At 46.5% G+C, this 19,328-nt stretch overlaps 1 protein-coding gene across 5 annotated transcripts in view; it reads left to right on the top strand.

The window, feature by feature from the left end:
- The window catches only part of LOC126542537 (uncharacterized), a 129,616-nt gene that overhangs the window by 64,597 nt on the left and 45,691 nt on the right, over window positions 1-19,328 (top strand). For 4 of the 5 annotated variants that reach the window (XM_050189649.3, XM_055077320.2, XM_055077322.2 and 1 more), the window contains exons 10-11: window positions 2,372-2,488; window positions 13,137-13,209. In XM_050189649.3, coding sequence (XP_050045606.1) covers window positions 2,372-2,488; window positions 13,137-13,209 — 190 coding nt within the window. The remainder of the gene's footprint in view (window positions 1-2,371; window positions 2,489-13,136; window positions 13,210-19,328) is intronic. The other variant, XM_055077321.2, reaches the window with a different exon arrangement.

The raw sequence follows: 19,328 nt of genomic DNA, 5'->3' as shown, positions 1-19,328 counted from the left end.
GGCTGTGCAAGAGAAAACATGGTCCTCAGCATTTATTCTTATCTAATCTAAGAAAGTGTCTGATATTGTGTTGAACTTTGCAATAATTTCATGCTGCTGATGAAATTTCCCCTGTAAAACCCACTTAGCCATTGGATGATTAAGGTATGCAGGAAAGCCATCCTCTCAGTAGCAAAGCGCATAGGTTTGCCAACAGCGAGGGTGCACTTTTTGGCAGCTTCCGGGCCCAATCCTGAGCTTCTTGCTTGACAGCAAATGCAATGAGTGACGACTGGTAAAGGTCACATGCCTCTTAGTTTACGGGAAATTGATGCAATATCAGAAGGCACAGGTTGGCGAGAACAGACAATCAGCGGAAATTACTCAATTTTCCGAAGCTAACATGAGCGAAATACATATCTTTTAGTATAATGCCTTACTAGTTAAATTTTTTACCAATGTCAGTATAATTGCAATGTTCCGACATATTAGAATAAATTAACTTGCTAATAAATCCTTGAGCACATCATTATTCAATATATTTGTATTCGATTCGTATTCGAAAACTTTATAGTCGCATGCCCCTAGTTTTTGGCTGATGAGAATTATGGGTGATACAAACTTTTTTATCATCCTGAGAAATTAGTTTTTTCAGCGTTCTAGTATAGAACGCTGTACTGTACTGTAGTATAGAACTACTTGAAGTGTCTTGAACCTATGATTCCAGGAGGCATGCTTCACGGCAGCATGCACTCTTTCCACTTGCCCCATCTAGCTCCACAAGCAAAATTCCTTCTTGCATTCTCCCATACTGGAGCCGGAGGATCGCATCATGTATACGTCATGGGCCCCGCCGTCTTCTTCTTAATTTCTTTTTCCTCACATTGTTGCTGCGCGGCATAGTTCCGGTGATGGTCCTCACACACAAGCTGTTGCATTTGTCTTGTTTCGCACCATACAGGATTTTGTGCACGGTGCACAAGAACATCTGCATTGTTGTTTAGCTGTTTATGCACTTCATTAAAAGGGTTCCTTCAATCTGTGCACATTTTAAGATAGTTTTGCTGTTGGTGTTTTTTTTTTTTTTTTTTTGCGTGCACGACTGCACAATGTAGGAACAAGCAGACAAAATGGAAGTACCATATTTTTCCACGTATAGGCCACACTCCCAATTAAAACAGCCCAGAAAGAAAAAAAAATATCCACACATATAACTCGCAGAAATAACTGCATACAACAATGCTGAAATCCTTTCAAGAAGTCTCTGTTCGCAGACACATTACTCGTCCACGCTGTACCTTCGACCAGCGGCTCTTCCCCTGCCCTCTTCAGCGATGATGATGATAAATCTGGATTTACACAACGAACGTGGTCTCAATGAATCAGTCATGTGACATGAATCGGATCACTTCGCAGCTAGCGTTTGCACGACAAAGGATGACAGTGCGGTCAGAGCTACCCTTGCATGGGCAATGGCTGTAGAGCAAACGCGACCGAGCCTTATTGCGAAGCACTTGGCACGGTACTGAGGGAGCACCATGGGTACAGTTGATGTACGTAATCCACAAGCTCAAATTGCAATTTGCTCAGTCATGTGAAAGCTTTATCAACAGCTGCTGCACTAGGATGACCATTGAGTGCAGCTTATCATGATACCAGTTCTAGTTTGCCGTCGCTGCGTGCACTATTTGCTAACTATTAAATGCAAATGGTGTTCCATAAAGAAATGGAGAATGAATGATCATGGAGAGGAGAGGGGAGTTTAACATGCAAGGGTGGGATTCCTTAGGAGACAACGAAACTAAGTGGCAGAGAACCTGACCTTACAATGCGGCTTCACCGCACTGCCACGCTGCGATGAAGCCACACTTCAAGGCGAAATTATATAGCCCGCACTCGACTTCACTTTTAAATTTTTTTGCATTTCTGTTGCAGGTTATACATGTAAAAACACGGTATGTCCCTCTTGCTACAGCACGGCGTAAAACAAAGACTTGCAGACATTCTGTTCATAGGTTTTACTTTTTCACTAAATTTTACATCTACTAGTGAAGCAATAGATCAAACAAATAACTGTAGGTTTGAATAATTCTCGAAGTCACATGTCACAGTTAGTGATGTTCCAGCAAGGCAAATTACGTTGGTGCACTTCTGACCTGTGCTTTCTGGCTGGGAGCAGGGCTCCCTCAAGAAGAACATGCAACATTTGTTTTGAAATTTCAGCTGTTTTGCAGTGTACAGCGGCGTAATATTTTGTAGGCATGATCACCAGCACTCATTGTATACATTCCGCTTGTTTTTTTAACATAGCCAAACTTCATGAGGGTTAATTGAGGCTGCTTGTTCTCCAAAGTTGTGTTGGTTGTCAATGGAATTGCATGCTTGCATGCAGGCCCCGGATCACTTCATCATAGCCGGACAATTAGGTGGATTTGAGGTGTCAGCTCAAGGCCCAAGGTCCTCTGAGTTTGGTGGACCGCAGCCCCCTGTGGGATCTGATGCATTTCGGGTATGTGCATGGTTCTGGTTCCAGCTTTTTCAGACCACAGGGCACTATGAAAAGGCACTATGAAAATATGTTATGCAGATGATTGTTTCGCACTTCAGTTGAGAATTGAATCAAGAGCACGCCATGCTTCTAAACATGCCATCATTTTTACAGCTTTGGTTGTGAGCCTTCAGACAAGCCAATGAGGAGTCGCAATGAATCGCAGTTGAGCATCCTGTGGCGCAGTTAATATTTCACCGGCAACTATGATCGGCTTTTTAGCATTCAGTTCCCATAATGACAATTCTGCTGCGATCAGCTCAGTTCCCCATTCAAGTTCTATCTTAACAAGGTTGACTCATAAAATTTGCCCTGATGTAGCTAAAATTTACAATTTCTACAATGAATTGGGCAAGCAAAGAGAGTTAGTGTCTCAGCATTTTAGTACTTTACCCACGTAACCTGCCGTCAGCAGCTCTGTTTTCTGCATAAAAGTTAAAATGCTTGATATTTTACATTTTCGCAACGCACTTTCTCGGCATTGGCCTCCTTTTGGAAAAATACAAAAAAAAGAAATAGTGGCAGAACTTATCTCACGATGACTGCCAATTGTAATGCGTTAGCATTGACCCAATATAGCGACACAGTGTATTGTCATCATTGAAATAAGTTATGTATAAGGCATGTACTACAGCAGGACTCCTCTTTCATGCTTGCCTAAGAACACTTGGAGCCATGTAGTGCTGCCACCATGAAGCCTGCGTGTGGCCTCCGAGATGCATGGCGCTGGTGCTTGTGAAACTCTGACCTCAGGATATCTGATGCGTCTTGCTGCAACCAGGCTCCTCTCTCATGCTTCTTATGGACACGCTGCGCCATTTGTGGCACTGCCGATAAGTCTATGTTGTGGGGATGCGCGACTCTCACGTGTCCCCTGATATGTTGTTTTCCCGCATAGTTCCCGTCTCCTGCAATTCGGTTTCGCCGCGTGGCCTGCGTGATGCCCGCGGCAGTCGGTCTGGTTTAAGCGCAGTACGAGAGATTGAGTATTGAGTACGAGTATTGTGGTGCTAACGCTGCCTACCGGCGGGGTTACTTGGGCGCGGGAAGGAAAAGGCGCTTCCTCTTTGGCTCGGGTTCAGCAAGCTGCGCGGACATTCTGCACGTGCGCCGATCCATGCTTCTGCGAGACCGTCTCGCGTGGCCTTCTTCGAACACGCCACCATTCGCGTGACCGTACGCGCGAACACCCAGGCATTGGGATCCAGCATGGGGCGAACACATTCGCTCGCTATCCAGTAGCGGTGAGTCGGACTTCCTTGATTTGGTGCGCGCACATTGACATCTTTTGTGGATAGCAACTCGGCTAGCAGGCATTTGTCTATGAAAGGTGCAATAAATGCCCTTGTGATTGTTTGCACTACTGTGTTGTCGTTCCTTTGTCCCAACCCAACAGCCCGGGTGAGGTCCCCACAATGCGTGGCCTTTGAGACGAGAAGTGTGGCATGCTGGTGCTTGCGAATGCTGAGAATTGGTCCCTTGCTTGCTGCACAGTCAGTGGCACATACTCAGTTACCCAAGTTGGTGAGAGGTCCTTTGAAGAGTGCACACACTTACACCCAATGACAACATTTTTTGGCAGCACAGCCAAAGCTACGTGGGCAGAGCTACCTGTGGTTGTGTTACTACGTCAAGGAGTCCAAATGTTTTGCTGGCTATTTCAATTTCGTTTTTTTTATACCGGTGTCACATCTACACTTCTGATCGTGATCGGGGCCGATCCGGATAGCTGTTGCTACAAGCTTATTTTTAATCGCGATCCTGTGGTATCCAGATCTCGCAATCCAGGAATCGCAATTAGACCCCTTGATCACGATCGCAGGCTGACATCTGCGCTGTATTGCACAATATTCTGAAAACACTAACTACGAGAAGTGAAGGCAGCTCCATTAACAATCTTTTTACCACCAATAATATGCTGTAAAATTGAAATATTTTCCAAATTTAGGCATATTTTGTAAATCTAAATTTGTAGCTAATACATTATGCAGTTCTGAGAGCTGCTTACGATCAGCTAACGATAACTTGATCCGGATCATTGGATCGTGTAGCAGCGACAACTGTTTATCGTGATCAAGAAATCTGATCTGGATTGGCCCCGATCGTGATCAGAAATGTCCATGTGATATTAGTATTAGTGGAGCCCTTCTCATGAACATGTCACTTCAATGTACCTTCTTATTTTATGCTTAGCCATGCACTATTGACTATGGCAAGTGCTAAAATATTTTGTCTAAAGAAGGAACGTAGGATGTACTCTTATTGAAGTTTTTTTCTTTTGTTTCTTATTGTTCATTTTTTCACCAAGAATTCATTTCAATCATTTTTTATGTTTTAAAAAATGACGGAGCACATAGGAAGTCCTACATAAAGGAAACAAGCCATTTCATAAATTGCATGGCATGCAATGTCAGCTTTCTAGATTGTCCATTTTCGAGGAATGAATAAATGAATTTATTCAGAAAAGGGAGGCCCGAAGGCTGCTGGTGGTTACAATAACTTTCACGAGACTTAGCCCCGTGTTCAGATATGCATCTTAAATTGAAGCCCACACTTGACATGGTTTAAATGATGCCTGTCGTGAATGGGCCGAAGGAAACGCAATCGGTGCCTTGGGAACATTCACACCAGGAGTCATTTATATCAAGTGTGGCGTTCTCACCCGTGCTCTTGGGACAAAGGAACGACAACACAGTAGTGCAAACAATCACAAAGGCATTTATTTCACCTTTCATAGACTAATGCCTGCTAGCCGAGTTGCTATCCACAAAACATGCCGATGGGCGCGCAACAAATCGTGGAAGCCCGACTCACCTCGACCGGGTATTGAGCGAATAGGTTCACCCTATGCTGGACACTAACGCCTGGTCATTCGCGCCTATGGTCACGCGAACGGTGGTGCGTTCGAACGATCGTGTTTGTCCATTCCGGGCTAGGCCTCGCGAGACGGTCCCGGAGAAGCATGGATCGGCGCACGCACAGAATGTTCGCGCCGCTTGCCGACCCTGAGCCAAAAAGGAAGAGCCTTCTTCTTTTTGCGCCCAAGTAATCCCGCATTTACGTGGTGTTAGCAGAGCAACGCTCGCGCCATCTCTCGTACTACCCTGCAAGTATACCGACTGCCGCAGTAAAGCCACGCGGTGAAGCCGGATTACAGCAGACGGGAGCTATGCGAGAAAACAACATATCAGGGGACGCGTGAGGGTCACGCATCCCCACACAAGTCAAGCATAGGCTTCAAGTTAAGATGCACTTCAAAATACAGCGGACAGTGTGGCGGGCATGAGACTGTCGGCATCTACAAGCAGCAGCATTCCTGCCACGCTGTTTTCACTCACTCGAATGAATGCTGTAGACCCCGTAGTAGATCATGACTGCGCTGGAATGCGAACCATCGTGGTATCTCTCACTTGTGGTATCAGTTGCACGCTACTCAACACCTTCCCCTGTTATCATATGCAGCCAATGAAACATTCCACAACGCATCGCTGTCGTGACTTACTCTTTGTTTAAGTGACCAGGAAAACCAGATGTGAACATTGGAAAGCGAAAAACACAAGGAACAAGAAGCTGTCAAAATCCTTTATGCAGCAAGTTTCTTATTCATTAAAAAAAAATATCTTCACTGGGAAAAGAAAAAATACATGGTATGTTTTATTTTATGCTGTGTAGTCTACAGATGATTACAATTGCATAGCATCAGGGTCGTAGCATCAAAAGTGCGTTCTGGCTGCGTAAGCTTTGCCTGTGGTGCCACAGAAAGCTGTTGCCAGGTGCAGTGCATTCATGGCTCAGCTTGCTAAAACGATGTGAAAGGCATTCATTGAAAAGTGGCACATACCCAGTGCATTTGTGGCAATCTGCTAATGCGTCGGGTTGCTGTCCTCGAGGTAATCTTGTGACACGAGTTCCATTCCTCTCAGCATCTTAAGAAATTTAGCGGCTCTTTTTCATCATTTTAGAGCAGCACGTTCCCAGTGCGCATCTAGTTACTCCAGTTGGCATCAAAGAGGTTCATTGTAGACTGGTACATGCCATATTTACTCTTTTGTAATGTGCCCTTGATTGTAATACGCACCCATTTTGAGTGGCAAATAAAAAAGAAGAAAAACAAGAAAACAACAACACCCTCGATTGTAACATGCACACGCTTGCAATGACCCCTCCAAAAAAAGAGAAATCCTTTACAATACCACACACCTTATGTTCTCATACAGAAATGGAACTTTCTCCCATTTGGTAAGACAGATTTACTCCCAGTGCACTAAAGTTGCAATGAATAAGAAATTATGCAGTTTCACCCTAAAGGCAAAGCATCAATTACGATAGCAAATTAGTAGACAACTATACGAAGTGACGATAGTAGTTTTATCGGCCATATAAACTTGTAAACATTTGCTTTCTAACTAAATTAACAAGCGTGGTGCAAAGCGCGCGCTAGCAAACATGAACACGTCGCACTCTATAACCTTGGAAACTCTTTATCAAAACGCTGGATGGAAGAAGTGTGGTAGCAGGAGTGACCAAATTGACCTTCATGCTGCATCTCATTTCAGCACAAACAGCGCAGTGCGGCTAGACACGTAGACCCTGACCTCATCACAGGTCGGTCGCCTTCAAGGTAGGGCCCACGTGGTCGTGCCGTATACAAAAGCCTCCAAAGTAGAATGCCTCTCCTTCTCTTTGTGCCAGTCCGGCACACAAGTTTCGGCTACTCCGACTGCTTGTGTTGTGGCCCAATTTCCATTTGTCTCCTCACGCATGATCACTTTCCTTTTAATTTCGCCATCATGGTGAACTCTGCGTGTCTTCGTAGTAGGCACTTCCATGCTGATAGAGCAAATGCAGATAATGGGAAGATAGACGGTGGACTAACATAAACACACATACTATAGCATATGGAAGAAGCTACGACAACTAGACCCGAAGCGTGTACACACACACATACTACAGTCACACCCGGCTATATCGAACTTGCAAAAAGACGCCTATCAGTTTGATATAGGGCATGATTCGACATAAGCCTGCTAAAGAATTGGACATCATAAAAGCACATACCATTTATAAAACCACTTTATTGATAAAACTAGCTTAGTTTTGCATGAAATAGTCCTGTATTTTCTTCTGCTTGGGCAATTTCGCTGCCTGCGACGCATGCACTTCTACACATTGTCTAAAGAGTTGGAGCAGCTGAGGCCGCAACCTTCCACATTCGCACCGGAGCACCGGACTAGTGCGAGTGCACCAATCACCTCGGAGGATGTGGGCAAAGGACCATCGTTGCTTTCCCTATTGTGCCCACTTTCACTTGTACTCGGTACGATGTCGGCGATGTAGTCTTCGTTTTCGGGCTCTCCCGTGGTTGCGACACCATCATCTGCACTCACAAACTTGTCGACCGTTGATCGTCAACAGCTTCCGGAAATTCTGACAGCTCGCTCCAAACTTCAGTAACACCGGCAATGGCTTCGTTGTACTCATCAGAATTTACAGTGGTCACCGGGCATGCGGAAGCCAGCACGTCTGAAGCAATTTCGGATGAACCACTTGTACACGGTGCTGCGTATGTGTCAGGTGCCACGGGCACCAGGTCGCGAGTTTGTCCACTTTAGCCCTAATCTCCCCATTATTCAAGATCGTGCTGAGTGTGCTCCTCAGAATCTTGCACGCTGCGGGGTCATCCGACTTCTTACTGCGTTCGACCCGATTTATGATTTACCATAAATTCTGCCGCTTCATCACAACAACACTGCAGCAAGACCCACAAGACCTAAAAACAATGAACCAGAAAGGTAGCGAGACAACCTGCACTTGCGCCATCTTGCAGGACGAGGGAGCAAGACCCTCTGATTGGCTGTCTGAGCAAGCACTGCAGGCTGGCCAAGATAATTTCTTGCAGGGAGGTGTCAACGGCTCGCCCGCCGCAGCGCGGTCATGGTAGGGAAAGCGGTTGGAGGGAGCCGCGACACTGGGTTTTTCCACTGTGGCGAGGGAAAGCCAACCTGTGGGGGCATTTTTGCGCCGCTTATCATTCGATACATCGGGAGTCGCTGCTATTTTTGTTCGATGTAAGCATAATTTTTGCTATATATACTCATTATAACTATACCGTGTTCAGAATTTTTTCGATATACAGAATAATTCAATGTAAACGGGTTCCATATAGTCGGGTTCGACTGTACAGCACATGCAGGAAGCTACGGCAGCTAAGCCTGAAGCGTGTACAAGGCAGCTATTTTTAAATGCCGATGGTGATGTGGTAATGCAGATTTAAGGTCAAACTCGATTCTAACATGCATACAATTTTCGGACCCGTTTTAATGGGAATGAAGTCTGCATTAGATTCGAGTTAATACTCGAAAAGTACTCGAAAGTGCCCAGTGGTCCAAGTCTGTGTCGTGGAATTTCTTTGCACAACAGTGCCAACCCAGTCCCTCATCTCCAGTGACCCATATCAGTGTGAAAGATGTTGGTTGAAGAGCGGCACGTATGTACACATCACCACATCCTCAGTGACAGTGACCCAAGTTAGTCGGACGATTGCTTTCAAACCATGTTCCCTCAGCATAGCAGCCTGATGCACCACCCACACCCGCCATAGTGGTGTAGTGGCTGTGGCATTGCGCTACTAATCCTGACTGCGCGATATCAAATCCTGGCCACATCAGCCACATTTAGGTGGGGCAAAATACAAAAATGGCCGTGCATTGTGCATTGGATGCACACACACGGCCCTAGGTGCTCAAACCTAGGTGATCAAAATTAACCCAGAGTCTCCCCCACTATGCCATGCCTGGTTTTGGCATGTAAAACCTCAGAATTTCATTTAATGCACTACCCACTCAACCACGGACTTCCCAGTGCCCCAGGTTGGCAGGAAAATGATTAGGGACAGACGGATGGACAGACGGACGGGCTACATCACTGTAAACGTCAAAATTTATCCTGCCCTTCTATTATTACAGGCTGTTGCTGCAATAATGGCATTGTGTATAGCAAATGCCGCCAGGCCCTTATCTTCAGAGGTCCTTCCTGGTGACACAGTAGTGCTACAAGCACTTATACATTTTAGTATGGCTTCATTTTGAAGCATATTTTTTGTGTTCATAGCACACCTCGCAATTCATTTTCACAATTTTAATACATAAATATTTTATGTACCGTACTTACTTGCATAATGATCGCACTCGCCTAATGATCGCACCCCTGAATTTTGTCGTCAAAATTCGATTTTTTTTATTTCCCATGTAATGATCGCACCCCGAAATTGCTGCAGCGATATGTCGTGTGCCAAGTCTAGCTAATATTGATCGCGCTTACCATCTGTCAAATGCTACGCAAACGACTCTTCAAGACAAACCAAGCAGTCTGCACACACGAAAAATTCTTAAGTAGATTCCTCATTTCATTACTTTCATCAGTTTCCGCACTTCTATGACAAAAAAAAAAGCTAAAACCAAACTTTCCTTTATTCTGTGTAGGCTTTATAATGGTTGTGGTTAACAACAAAAAAGGTGCCTTTCGATTCTTCTCATCTGCACTCGTGGGCACGCAACAAATCAACAAGTGCGATCATTATGCGAGTAAATACGTTACTTTACAGTGAATGTTTTTAGGTCTCTGTACAGCCATGTTACATGTACCGTTAGCAATTCATAGCTGCATTAACAACTCATGACCACTTGCTTTGGACTGTTTGGCCAGACCTGGCCTTTGCAACTCTAAACCCTACGCATTGTGGGAGATTTGGGGTTCTCCTCCGTACTCTTGGGACAAAGGAACGACAACAAAGTAGTGCAAACAATCACAAGGGCATTTATTGCACCTTTCATAGATCAATGCCAGCTAGCCGAGTTGCTATCCCCAAAACATGCCGATGGGCGCGCGACAAATCTAGAAGTCTGACTCACCGAGTGACCGGATAGCGAGCGAATATGTTCGCCCCATGCTGGATCCCAACGCCTGGTCGTTCGCGTGTACAGTCACGCGAATGGTGGCACGTTCGAGGGCGGCCACGCGAGACAGTCTCGCAGAAGCATTGGACGGCGCCCGCGCGGACGTTCGCGCCCGCCAACGATCTCGAACCCAAGAGACCAAGCGCCTTTCTTTCCCGCGCCTAAGTAACCCCGCCGCAGCGCAACACTAGCGCCATCTCTTGCACTGCGGTTCAACCACTCCGACCGCCACGGGTGCCAGGCCCAGCGGGGGGCGAAGCCGCCCTGCAGGAGACGCGCTATGCGGGAAAAACAGCATATCAGGGGATGCGTGAGAGTCACCAGGGTGTCTACCGACCGGGAAAACCGGGAATTCTCAGGGATTTTGAGTAGTCTGGAAAAACTCAGGGAAAACTCAGGGAATTTGTACTTCTATCAGGGAAAATTGGTAATTTTGTTGGAAGGGTCGAAAGTCACGGTAATGCTGGCTCTAGTAATAGACAGGAATCGTAATGAATCCTATTTGACGCCCTGTCGAAGGCTGGAGGAGTTTCCAGTGTACAGTCAACGACCGACTTTCGCGATGCCCGATAATTTGGACAGCTTCGCGGCACCACCACGTACCCCATAGAGTCAATCTATCAGAACGTTTGAAATTTCGGACGCGAGAACCCTTTGCCATCCGATTTTCCGGACTTCTTGCCGTGACCACAGGTCCGAAACGGCATTAATCAAAGCCATCACCACTGCCGTTTTGATTAGTTCGCCGCCTCGAACCGGCGCTCTCGCACGCAGATCCGCTGGCAGCCGTAGCCACCACTGCGGCAACGCTAGACCTAGCTGCTTCGACTTTCGCTGTTAGCTCCTTGCCGTTAGGTGCCGTGTTTTTCATTGAAAGAATTCGCTGCTGTTAGCAATGGTACTGACTGCACCTTTGTGGTTCTCGCGATTGGCTTAGAAGCTTGGAAAGCACGGTGCATTGCATAAAGCCGGTTCCTGAAAGTCAGCTTCGCCTCTATACAGAAATGTTACTTGGTAAAGCATACAAAAATGTATTACAGTGAAGCATAACAAGAGTGGGAAGGGGCTATTGCCACAGGACACAGTATGTATTCCTTAATTATGCACGCATGCATCCAGTATCTTCTGTTACAGTACGAGCACCGCTATGCCTAATACGTGTACCGACAGGCCTTCAGAGCAATTTCGAATGTGCCTGTGGCGGTTTGAGCCCCTTAAGGCCAGTAAATGACATGCATTAATTTTTTCCAGCTGGCTGATTTTTCGGACGTTTTCGCGGTCCCTAAGGGGTTCGAAAAATCGAATTTGGACTGTGCAACTGACCAAGAATTAAGATACTTCAAATGGTCCGTGGGGTGAACGAGTGACGGAAAGAGGACAAGAACAGAAAGAACCTACATATTGAGGAATGAACAGGAAAGGAAGCGTGCTGCCGCCGTTTTGAAGGAGCTTGAGCTAAAGAAAAAAGTCTTGGCTGATGCCGAGATGCAGGTGTCCCTCATCCAAACCAAAATAAACTTTTTAAAGCAGTGAAACGCAACACTGAGGCGTTGTATGCGGGCTGACAGTATGTCAGTACAGTTGAGGTTGACTTACAAGCTGTTGGGAAAGAATCTCAATTGTGACAAAGTTCGGGCCTCATATCACTGAGCTTGCTATCAGTTGATAGAAATCGCTCATATTCGAAAGTATTTGATTCTGTATGCATCTCCTTTTTATTCGTATTTGAGGATGTCGGATCCGACTCGATTTGCAACTTTTTTCGAAGACATTTTATTTGCTGTGCATTTTACTAACCCCTCCTTTCTATCCTCTTTTTGAATAAAATAAACACTACTCCTTAGTATTCAAACTGAATTAAGTTGTTTTCTTTTTTTAATTTTTTCATATGCTTAGAGAGTGACGGCATCGGGCGACGTGGTTTCAGCCGTCTTGACATAAAATATAGCTCTGCGTCACTCAGGGAATTTTGCAATGGCACTCAGGGAAAACCTGGAAAACTCAAGGAATTTGGAAATGTCAACTTGGTAGACACCCTGGTCACGCATCCCCACAGCATCAAACAATCAACATTTATATAGTGGATCTGCATTCAGCTTCTTCAGTTTCGCTTCGGTAGTAGTGATACGTTCCAGTACTATTTATTTCTGCCTAGGGGCATTTTTGTCAATGGCCACTTTTGCCACTTTGCATTTTAGCAACAGTGCAAAGCGATACATTTGAAACAACTTCTAGCTACTGCAGTGAGCTGGAGAGGCATTCAGGGATTACATCATCCCTCCTGTGGTTCCTGCAGTGGATTTCTGAGCAACTCTTTGCCTCTCCTCCTCATTCCCTTGTGATGGACTGCCTGAGAAGTCCGACGAAGCGTTTCGACATTGCCTGTTCAGCTGCTCTAACTGGCACCTCCTTCTCAACCAAGGTTTAGTTTGCTGATCTAAATAAAAGGAAGCCAAATCCACAAGCGCTTACCGCTGGAAGATAGTAGCTGTTAACCGAATGAAGTAAAGGGCAGAGTCACTGGAGTCCATTCTAGGTGATTAACACTTTCTGGCACTTTCTGAAAATGAACAAATATTGTTATGGCACTTGTATTTCATGTGTTCCATTTCTTCTCCTTGAATGCTGACCTGGTTTTATGTCTTTTGTTGCAGCAGCCACAGCCCTTGGACCTCTGGCGGACCCCACCTGCAGGCAGGGCTCCTCCAGATACTGTGCAACAAAACAGTGAGTGCTGCACTGTAACATGCTGAAAGAGAAGCTCTCTTTTTTTTTAAAGGATATGGTATTTACTTGCACAATATATACGGCTCCCTGTTCGGGCAATAGAAATTGGTCAGTTTTTTCCTCGCATAAGGATCGCACCCTTAACTTGACACTTGAGTATCATTGAAACTGGAATACAGGTAGAGATCTTTTTTACTGAACAATTTGTGGTAGAGTGCCCGAGTGTCCTATACGTCGATCTTTGGCACAATTTAGATTGTCATCTGGCCACTATGGTACACTCTTAGGCAAAGTTACACCCTTTGGCTTGCCCCTTCTGCCACAGAACAATAATCGTTATCTGCCTTGATGCGTTTCCTTTCTTTAACGCTGCGAGCCCGGAACTTTTTAGTAACGAACGGCACGCGCGTTATCAGAAGGGGCACTCCAAAGGGTGTAAACTGTTCTATGCTGATAACGCGCGTGCCGTTCGTTACTGGAAAGTACCGGGCTCGCAGCGTTAAAGAAAGGAAACGCATCAAGGCAGATAACGATTATTGTTGTGTGGCAGAAGGGGCAAGCCAAAGGGTGTAACTTTGCCTAAGAGTGTACAAGAAAAACTAACAGAGAAAGTGTCACCAAAGACCATGCACAAACTTCTGAAAATTTGTGCAAATGTTCATTACTACTGCCTTAAGGCACAAAATTACACTGAAACCTCGTTACTACGAACACCACATTAATAACATTTTCAGAAATCCCCTGCTGACTGCTACAGGGTCTCTACCAACCGGGTCGTTGGCCGCGTGATACTGTTAAAAATTGGCCGGGTGTACAGTACACAGAAGGGCACGAAGTGCACAAGCGCTACTCCAAATCAGAGCAGCGCCTTTGATCAGAGTCGTCCGAACTAGAGTCTAATGATGAGTGCTTCTCGCTGCCCAGTCCAGAGGCGCGCGCAATCTCTACCGCTTTCAAACGGATGCATTCAGCAGTCACAGGCAGCGATCTTTCATGCAGCTCCCAGACGAACTCCGCAACTTTGTCTTCCGGTTCTGCGGTCTGCTGCAGTCCGCCCACGAAATGACATTTTCTTTTGGTTGCTGCATGTAGTAATACGCTGCTTCTGCCTCCGCCAGTATCGAATACTCTTTTTGGATACTCCAAATTCACGCTGTGCCACCAGGTTGCCTTGGGCTTTCGCTCATTTTGAAACAAAATGTGAAGAAGCAGCCTTTAACCAATATAACTTCTTGACACTGGAAACGCAAAATGGCGGTGCCACAATGTCGCCACGCCGCACTGCTGCTGATGGCGATGGCAGCTGTTTACTTCATCTGCCCTTTGCTGCAAGACTTCCGTAGTTTTTCCGCCAATGTCCAGTATATAAAACGAGGGTCGACTTTTTGCAATGGTTTTTTGAAAAAAAAGTTCGACCTATATTCCGGTTTTTATGGTAGGTGGTGCAATCCCCGCAGACTGTCAGGAGAAGCGACACAGATGTCCTCCAAAACGTTAAGGGCATCATCGGCCTCTTTTGCAGTGCGGTGCAGCACTTAACACGCATCCATGACGGGTGCATTTTCGCTATCAGAGTCAGGCTCTTCATCGCCTAGTACATCCAGTATTTTGTTGTCGTTGAGGCGACCGGCAACGTGGTCACTATCAATGTGGATGTATTCGTCCAGCGGGACGTCCGGAGGCACGAAGTCTGCTGAAGCGACTGTCATCTTCCTCGGAATTCAGGTTAACATCCGCATCCCCGGCTTCCAAAGAATCACCGTCACGGACAAAGCCGCTGTGTCAGAAACAGTTCGCAATTACTGCGGGTGGCGTGTTGCTACACACATGCACTACCATGTGCACTTCACTGAGCAGAGTTACATCATATTTTTTCTTTGCCTCCATACAGAGTGTCATGCGCTCAAGCACTTGTCTTCTGTATCGGCCTTTCACATACTGAATAATTCCCTGATCCAAAGGCTGCAGGGAAGCCGTCGTGTTAGGTGGCAAAAAAAGCAGCTGTATGTTTGTCAGCCCCGACACATTATTGTGCGCACTACAGTTATCTAGAACAATTAGTGCTTTGTGCGATTTTGCACAAAAGCGGCAGTCCAGTTCGCGCAGCCAGGCCTGAAATGTCGCTGAGGTCATCCATGCCTTTATATTCGAGCGATAGTATATGGGAAGTTTCTTTATGCTTTAGAAGCATAGAGACTTTTCTGCTTTGCCGATTATCAATAGCAGTAGCTGCTCCATGCCAGTCATGTTGGTAGCCAGCAAAACTGTGATTCTGCCCTTGCTTCGTTTACTGCCAACTCCAGGGTCCCCCTTAAATGTTATCGTTTTATACGGCAGTGCTTTGTAGAAGAGAGCCGTCTCACCTGCATTAAAAATGTCGCAGGCATCATAATCGGCTAGGCGTGTGGGTAATCTGGCCCTCCAATCTTCGACAATGTCTTCATTCACAGCCTCTTTCTCGCCGCACACGTACGGAAGACCAGGCCTTGTCTTTTCTTGAATTGGTCTAACCAGCCTTCCGATGCCCTGAAGCCTTCGATGCTGAGCTTCAGTGCATACTTTTCGGCCTGCGCACAGATAAGGGGGCCACTTAAAGGCAGCTGTGAGTTGTGCGAATTGGCAATCCATGTTAACAACGCTTCTTCAAGTTTCGGGTGCGCTGACGTTCGCAGTCTCTTCCTGTTGTCAGCGGACTTGTCACTGTCGTACGCCTGAAGAATCTCCTCTTCATTTTTCACGTATATGCTGAGCATGCTTCTCTCACGTTGAATTTATTCATTAGGACCTGCCGAGGCACCCCTGCCTTCACGGCTTTCAATTTTTCTACTTTTGCTGCCAAATCCTTCGCCTCATACTTCACCTGCTTCGGTGGGGCACGAGAGCACATGGTGGCGCGGCTTGCACGGCACGGCTAGGCACTGCAATGAAGCGACAAGTACACGCACGATGTCACGGAAAAACGAAGTATAATCGGAAAAAAGAAAAGCGCAAACAATATTTAACACACACTCACAAAAAAAGTTCTACCGTCCTCACACACGTTAAACTCGATGAACTCGATAAAAACGACAACAAAAAAAGAAAACTGCACAACTCCGCAACCACACGACTGCACAAGCAAAAGACGTCGGAAATGGCAGACAGCAATACAAAGAAAAAAACATGTATGTATAGATTAGGGTTGCTAGCATAGACCGATAACTACCATGCCGATAACCATAGCGATGCAGAGGTAGTGCCAAGCGCCAAAAGCCACTGCAAAGCCAGAAGTATGTCATTGCCGCCGTGTTTTTTGAGACGTAGGTTTGTCTATTATGTAGCAATAAAATAAACATGGCGGCCTTAACGTATTTCCAGCCTTTCGGCACTCCCACCACATGCAAGCATGGCCTTTGTGATCGGCGCACGCTAATCGGAGATGCCATCACTGGCGGTGCAATTTGAACACCCCCTAGTGCCACCTAATCCTATTGGGGGCGAGGACTTACAAAGTCGCCATCTGTCGGAAGCGCCTCCTTTGCGTAGTATGAGAGATCACGCAGTGCGCTCCTCATAGGTTTCGCTTACGGCACTCAATAAAAACACCGCGCGGCAGCCTTCCTGGACATATATGTAAGTACTCTCAAAATGAGTGAAGTTTTTGACTCAATATAATAATCTTGGGCAAACTGAAAGCACAGATTCGTATACAGACACAATCTCTTTACCGAATACGTACAGTGAACGCCACTGCGCGCAGTCGCCGCGATCGGAGTCTCCCGAACTGGCTTCTTGCGTGAAAAGTAGGCAAACACTGAGAGAAAACTATGTGAAATATGTCCTTATAGTGGGCTGTCTGTATAACCGAATGGAGCATAACAAAATGAAGCCTCAATGCAGCAATCGCACGGGTTCGCAGCGACCGACTGCGTGTCTGCATCTATGTCCGCACACAATGTTTTGCTTTCGCTGTGAGCGCGTTTTCACACCGTGCCGTGAGCCTTGGGCTGCAGCACATGAGCATTTGACAGTACACTAGCAACCATTGTTTCATGGACGCTATCAAAACTGTTCAAAAATAGTTTAGATATAGAGACATCGACACCTACGGCGACTGTGATGTGCCGTCGCAACGATTTAGTCTTTCTTTTCTCTTCTAAATTCTTGGATATTTCAGTATTATTTCTCAAGTTGTGTCGCACTGTATGTTTATCGGTCTTCACAGCATGCGATTTCCCTCTGCTTGTTTTTCATAATCCAGCGCATTAATTCATAACACAAACATGACCATATGCCGTGCCTTCTTATAATGTGCGTCTGACCGCTCCCTTTCCGTTTCAGTGAGCTTGCCAGTATCTAGCATAACAAGTTCATAGACCAAACCATCATGACATTAGCCGGACAGCGGGTGCGCGCGAGCGTCTCAGTGCACGTTTTCTGCTACCCACTGAACATCACGCAGTCCCGGCGTCGTAGCAAAAATGTTCCTCGCGTCAGTGCTTGCTGTATACCCCCGAGTTGTAGCTGATGGCTGTGTGCCGGTTCTAAGTTTCGCCAACCAAGCTTCACGCAGCTCCTTGCCTTGCGGCAAGGAGCTGACGTGTGAATAAGGCTGACACTGGATCCATTGCGTACGTCTGGCACTGCGGCACCGAGCAGTAGCCTACCGTGCTGCACGCCTCCAAAGGCAGCCACTACCTATTATAGTACTTTCAGATGTTGTCAAGCAGACACCAAAGGTGGTAAAGCCTCGCCACTTAATCAGAACCCCGGCGCAAGTGAAAATTTACGTTTCGTTTTCAGCTCGCTTTGGCGCAGCCGAAGCGGCCGCTGTGTCCACGTGATCCCTCATGCCATGTCACACCGACGATGGCACCAGCTTATCCAGTAGTGGAGCTCGCCCCTAATATGCCTCACGTGCTTCTGAGCTCCGCGAAGTGTCTGAATTAAACGAAATACGACCAAATATGTCCGAAATAACTGGAGTATCATGCCATAGGGTTATGTACATGTTTGACGGGACCAGGAGGCGCATCCGAATTAACCGAATTTCCAAATTAACGGGGGCCGAATTAACAAGGTTTTACTGTATCAACTGAACTTCCTGCTCCAAAGTCAGATACTTTCAACTGGAGACTGACGGAGCCATTTGTCACTGTAGACCACGAAAGCACATGTGACACAAGTCTAATGAAGCACTGTGAATAACACACAACCACATGGCCTGCAGCACAAATCCAACCGCACGCACCATCGGCACCAAAGTGACTGAACGCGAAGGGCAATGCGGAAGGCAGAAGCTTCAAAATGTTGTCAGGGTATCTCACTTTCTTCATCAGTGCACGCTGGTGATGGCGATGGTTGCAAGGGTGGGCTTGGCATCGGCTTCACATGTAGCAGAAGGAAGGTGATTGGAGTTGTGGAGACTAAGAAGCAGGAACTGCTAAGAGCACCCGTTGGTGGAAGATTGTGCTCAGGAGGGCAGGCCAGCAGACGGCAGCTTTAGAGGAGCAGCAATGTCGATACTGGCAGCAAGGAGGCGAGGAAATGACATGAAGGCGAGTGCAAGGAGCGACTGGCGTCCAAACAGCTTTCAGACTGGGGAGCGAATGAGGAGGGGAAGGTAGTGGCTGCTTTTATAGGGGAAGTGTGGAGGTCACGGAAGACTATGACAGTATCGCGCTGGAAAGCGCCGCAACTGGGGCTCGAGTCTGAGGCTGTGTTTGTTGTGCTCAGAGAATGATTTGCTGCTCATAATGGGTACGTAGCGCGATCATGAAAACTGAATTGTTTTGCTTTAGGGGCTTTGCATGATCGTTGGGCAATTTTTTCCCGAGGTGTGCAGCCATGAAGTTTGCAAAACGAGAGTTTTTCGCCGCACCGTTGTTGATGACACTGTGTTAATTCCACAGTTCGAGTGTTGGTGTTCGCGCACTGTCACGTCCGCACCATGGACAAATGTCTAGGAACAAAATTCTGTTGCCCTACCACGCATTTAGATCATTTGTCCAAAGTCGGATGGCGCGAATCGAGCATGACCGGCTCAAGAAAATCTGGGGAAGCACCAGCTTGCGTTGACCTGCCATGTTGACAGCCTGACTCGCAGCTGGCGACGCTCAGATTTTTCATGTTTATAAGTC

Source organism: Dermacentor andersoni, chromosome 2, assembly GCF_023375885.2.
Source record: "Dermacentor andersoni chromosome 2, qqDerAnde1_hic_scaffold, whole genome shotgun sequence".
Taxonomy (NCBI): domain Eukaryota; kingdom Metazoa; phylum Arthropoda; class Arachnida; order Ixodida; family Ixodidae; genus Dermacentor; species Dermacentor andersoni.
Note: the sequence above shows the minus strand (reverse complement) of the source record. Positions and strands in the feature narration are given on the sequence as shown.